The sequence below is a fragment of the Pinus tabuliformis genome, chromosome 3_2 (assembly GCF_031772625.1).
Source record: "Pinus tabuliformis cultivar Carrire ecotype Pingquan chromosome 3_2, CPIR1, whole genome shotgun sequence".
Classification (NCBI taxonomy): Eukaryota; Viridiplantae; Streptophyta; class Pinopsida; order Pinales; family Pinaceae; genus Pinus; species Pinus tabuliformis.
In genome coordinates, this window is record NC_142302.1 from 1067811758 (window position 1) to 1067817545 (window position 5788).

The following is a 5788-nucleotide window of genomic DNA, read 5'->3' on the forward strand; positions in this document are numbered from 1 at the left end:
TCATCTGTAAATTCATCATTTCCACCTGTAGGCTTCTTAAATCATGGGTGGATCTAAGTGGAATATCAAATCATTATTCATTTCTCCTAAGAATTGACACTTATAAGGATAAGCACCATTCAAATTCAACTGTTCTTGGTATCAAGAAGGTGGTTTTATTAAGTTTGTTGAAGACAAATAGACCCACCTTAAAGATGACGAGTCTATTCCATATACTCAACAATTCTCCCAAAATATTAAATTTTTGAAGAGGAAAAAGAAAAATTGGAGAAAATATTTTAAAGAGAAATAAGAGGTTTCTCTAAAAGAAGTTGAATATAAATTAAGCTCCATTTACATTCAATTTTTCAAGTGTATTTTGAGAGGAAGATTTTGAATCCTTAACATCACTATAAGTTTGCAAAAGATTATTGTTGGATTGGGAAGAGGAATTATGGTGATTAAAAAGTAGAGCCATATGGATTGAAGAGGAGGGAAATAACACTAAATTATTCAAATAGTTTGCAAACTTTAGGAAAAATATGAAATTATATATGGGAAATTGAATATAGAGAAGGGAATATGGTAAAAGATTTCAAAAATAAGCAGTAAGAAGGTGTCCATTACTTCAAAAATATCTTTCCAGAATCTACAAGTAGTCCTATTGTCAAAGCTTTGGATGTGCTGAATCTATTCCCTTAAGCTATTTCAGATGAAATGAATGATGTTTTGGGTGTGGAAGTAACTAAATCAGAGGTCTTGGGGGCTCCATCCTCCACAAAAAAATGTAATAGTCTTGGGACTAATGGATATACTATTGAATTATGACCTATTAAAAGAACACATCCTCAAGGTGGTGAGAGAGTCTCAGTGTAGGGGTTGCATAAAAGGTTCCTTAAATTTTACATTTATATTCCACATTCCAAAAGAGCAGGACACTCACTCTTTCAAATATTATCACCCTATATCATGTTGTAATGTCGTCTATAAGTTCGTTATAAAAATAATTTAAGTGAGATTAAAGCCCATTCTGAGTTCTATTATCTTAGAAGAACATTTCGATTTCCTTTAGAATAGGCAGATTCCTAATGCAGTGGACTTGGCCAAGGAATCTTTACATTCAAAAATTCCAAAACATCCCTACCATAACATTGAAGATAGACTTATTCAAGGCCTATGATTGAGTTAGTTGGATTTTTATGAGACTATCTCATTCAGTTCAACATGAGTCTAAAAGATATTAACTGGATTATGGGATGTATATCTTGGTCAATTTTGTGATTCTCATAAACAAGAACCCTTATAAATTTTTCAAGGTAATAATAGGCCTCAGACAAGGATTTTCATTGTTGCCTCTTCTTTTTCTTCTAATTGTGGAAGCCTCGAGTATGTTGATACAACTTGATATATCTTCAAATGATGTGACGGGCGTCAAGATCTCCAATCTAGTGGCCATTTCACGTCTCTTATTTGTTGACGATATGCTTATTTTTCATGTAGCTTCATGTTCTAATATATCACATATAAAAATAATACTCTATTTATTTAATCTAGTCACATACATGAAAATTAATGAAAGGAAATCTAGTGCTACCTCATGTCATTTTATGCTCTTGTTAAGACTTTTCTTGATCAATCATTCTCTTTTCACTATACATATTTGCAAGAAGGTGTGAAATATCTAGGATTCTTCCTTAAGCCTAATGCATACAAGGAGGAAGATTAGTTTCGCCTTATTAAGAAGATCAAGGCCAAAATCTCAATTTATGTGAACATAATTCTATCTATGGATGTTGATAAGTGCTCGTTAAATCAGTGCTTGAAAGAAACACAATGTGTTGCTCACCCAAGAAGTATCCTTAAAAAATTTGTAAACTCAACTTTAGATTCCAATGGGTTGACAACAAATCCTTGAAAGTTATCCCTTATTTCAAATGGACATCCATTACAATGCCAAGACTTTTACGAGGTTGGGGCTTGAAAAATATAGATTCGTTTAGATAGTCTCTAGCAACAAAAAGTTTATGGCTCCTTTTGAAATACAAATCCATATGGGGTATGCATGGCTATGAGGGACGTATATTTTGCTAGAAAACCAATAATTGATGGGATCTAGATGAGAGGGATTCTATTTCAAACTCCTCCATTGTTTGGAAGGCATTGGTTAACACATACAACATTATTAGTTGTTGGATAGCATGGAATATTAGGAATGAAAAATAATAGAGTAGGACTCGATCGATGGATAGGAGCTTGAGAGTATTATAGACTCTTAGAAGGCATTATAACTTCTCTTCATGAAGCCAATGTCTTTTCTTGAGGAGATGCTTATGCTCAGCAAAATGGAGAATATGTGGGTGTAAATAAGCAATGGACTTAGGACTCTTAGAGGAGGAATCCTAAGAATGGAATTCATATGTCAATCTAGTCCTCTTTTCCATGATTCATCTATCCAATAAAGATGAATATCACTTAATTTGGTAAAAAAATCCAAATTTTGGAGAGTTTAAAGCAAAGTTAGGATAGAGACAGAGGTTGATAAAATTTGTTGGGGCTAGAAATATCCTTAAAAAGAAAATTGTCCAAAGCTTGTCTTATAGCCATCCCTTAGCAATATACTCCTTATGTGGGACAATGGAATGAAAGGTGATAGAATGGACCTAGTAGGTGTTCTCTTATGTAGATCATGGGAGGAAACCACATATCACTTATTTATTACATGTCATTTCTCTATTCAAGTATGGTCTTTGGAAAAAACCATTTTTACTCCTAGTATGTCCTAAATTGGGTCTCATACCAATTTGTTATTGAGTTGGGAGTTTTGCACTTCTTGTTCATTTTGTCTAGTTGATATGGGAATTATTGATTCCACTTGCAAGACATTAAAAAAAGAAAAAGAAAAAGCACTACCATTACAGTCATGCTAGTGATCAAGAAATCTAACCCGGGATTCATCGATGGTGCCCGCCAAGGGAACCATCACATCCACAAAGTTGGAATAGTTTTATACATCAATATTAAACATAATTATATGCATATAAGGTACCTCTCCTAGAGGATCAAACAACAAAACAGACTTTATAAAACTTTGGACACTAATATATGTTGAAAAATTCATGAATATAAAAAAGTTTCATATTTTTGGAGATGATCATCTCGACATGGTTGCGCTCTCTCTTAAGCATATTTTAGATAACATAAAAGATAGAAATAGGTTAACTGCAATGGTTTACATGCAAACATATCTACAAGAAACTCTATATAAAGGTTAACCCAATTTTATCATAATATCCATTTTTGTGATAAACATTAGGAGTAGAACTTATCAAATCTTGCCAACGTATATTTTCTGTACACGGAAGATCATTAACACTTGCGTCTCGTAAACATCAGCCCTTCTGTCAACGACCCTATCGAACCATCCGTTAACACACGTGGGATATAACCAGTGGCGCAATCATATCAACTTTGTTCTATCCCGAAACAATCAGATATCTCTGTAAACTCGAAAGCGAAGTGCGTTACCGACATGATTAATACACGATCGCTGGCCATATACATGAGCATGAGCATGGACATAACGAGAACTTCAAAATTAAATGATGTGAAGCCTTAAAAATAGTAATGCTCCCTCATGAACGTAACACTAGAAACTTCAGAAGTAAATGATGAAAAGAGGTTGTATTCAATTGAAATATGATAACAGAGATATAACATAGGCACAATGTCAAGGTCGAGGCATATATTGCGGAATAGATTGAGCTTAACCTATCGATTGAAATTCAAGGCACAGATTGCGGCAATAGATAGAGCCAACCCTATATGTGGAAATTCATTAGTTGATGTTGAGCGCATAGAATATAGACACACAAATGTCGTTATACGCAAGTTAAGAGTCGTCGCCGCGCGACTTCGTAGCTCCCGTTAAGAATTTATCGTATCTCCGACAAATTGGTGATTGGAACTGTATCAAGTCTACGCATGGGCCATGACAAAGAGTGCCGGCGGCTCTTGTTTTTTCACATTATTAGGGAAACCTCATAGAGTTTTAGATTGATAGGAGACTACAATGATCAACCAGTCAATGGTCGCAGGCTGCAACCCATCCCACACGGCACGGTATCAAACATGGCACGCTAGACATTGAATTGTGAATATTCAATGGCTGTGTAGAGCAGTCGAGCTTCCTATAAATGAACGTCCTCGCGGGAGAGTTTATCAACTCTCTCATTTCTTGTGAGAAATATGGCAGCGTCTAACGACTGATTGGGTTTATTGCCATCTTCTGTTGTTCAATCGTCACTGGTAAATTAGCATCACCCAACTATTTTTTACTTTTTGAAATGCAATTGTTATTCAATGCTTCACATCGATTGGGTTGTATTAAACTGATTACTTTTCAATTGATTGTGCAGATGGTGATAAAATAGGAGTGAACTACGGCATGCTCGGAGACAATCTGCCACCTGCAGACCAGGTGGTAACTTTGCTGAACGGCCACAACATTGGGAAAATGAAGCTTTTCGATCCAGACGGTGGTGCACTGAATGCTTTTGCAAATTCTGGGATCGATGTAATCGTGGGAGTCAGTAATAGCGATTTGCAGGCCATCTCCTCTAGCCAGGACTCAGCAAATGGTTGGGTTAATGACAATATTGTACCCTATTCCAGCACCAGTATCAAATATATTGCGGTGGGCAACGAGGTTTTGCCTAGCACGCAGTACGTATCGTATCTCGTTCCTGCCATGAACAACATTCAAACCGCGATCCAGAACGCCAATCTGCAGAAAATAAAGGTCTCTACCCCCCATGCCTTCAATGTTATAGGCAACAGTTACCCGCCTTCACAGGGAGCATTCAGTGACGATGTGAAAGATACCATGAGCTCTATAGTCAAATTTCTGTCAGATAACGGGTCTCCGTTCATGGCCAATGTGTATCCATATTTCAGCTACGTTGGCGACAGCAACAACATTCATCTGGACTACGCTCTCTTTCAGCCCACGGCTACGGCGGTGACAGACGGAGATCACAGCTACAGCAATTTGTTCGATGCGATGGTGGATTCTATTTTCTCCGCAATGGAATCCTTGGGATATTCCAACATCCCGCTCATTGTTACTGAAAGCGGATGGCCTTCTGCTGGCGCGGATGCGGCCACAACTGAGAATGCTCAGGCTTATAACAATAATCTCATCCAACATGTTTTATCGAATGCAGGGACACCCAAGAGGCCGGGTACGAACATCGAGACCTATATCTTCGCTCTTTTCAACGAAGACCAGAAAACTGGGGACGAGATAGAGCGTCACTTCGGGCTCTTCAACCCTGACCAAAGTCCTGCATACTCTGTCAACTTTTCTCCAAATTGAGCGCAACTCAATTCCCCAATTACCAAGTCGAAGAAAAAAATCCTTAATTATTTGTATGCAAAATGCTCTGATATAAATCTATAGAGGATGCTACATAAATAAACATCCTCCTTCCTTCTTAATAAAATGTGACTGGCAAAGTGCCGAAGCCGTCACAGAGTTACCTATCTTTTTTATTAGGGAAGGACCACACTTTGGATTTCTAAAGAATATACACATGCATAATAGACCCAGTCAAGGCGACCTTCCAAACAAGTGGGATTGAGAAATTTTAAAATTTGGAATGAATTACAAAACAAAAATAAAAATATTTTAAATTACAAAACAATAATTATGGCTCAAACAAAAATGAATATGGTAATTTGGTTAGTTGATTCCTTGTTCTATGGTAAAAATAATTAATTTTTACTCTCAAAGCCATAAAAAAATATATTT

General features: G+C 36.5%; 1 protein-coding gene across 1 annotated transcript; it reads left to right on the forward strand.

Annotated features, from left to right (window-relative positions):
• Positions 1-4226: 4226 nt before the first annotated feature.
• On the forward strand, positions 4227-5579 carry LOC149184350 (glucan endo-1,3-beta-glucosidase-like). Its single transcript, XM_089418909.1, has 2 exons — positions 4227-4284; positions 4395-5579. The coding sequence occupies exon 2, from the start codon at positions 4424-4426 to the stop codon at positions 5351-5353; it is 930 nt and encodes a 309-aa protein (XP_089275035.1). The 5' UTR covers positions 4227-4284; positions 4395-4423; the 3' UTR covers positions 5354-5579.
• The last annotated feature ends 209 nt before the right edge of the window (positions 5580-5788 follow it).

Coding starts and splice junctions, on each gene's coding strand:
- LOC149184350 (XM_089418909.1), top strand. CDS start 4,424: ATGCTCGGAGACAATCTGCCACCTGCAGACCAGGTGGTAACTTTGCTG.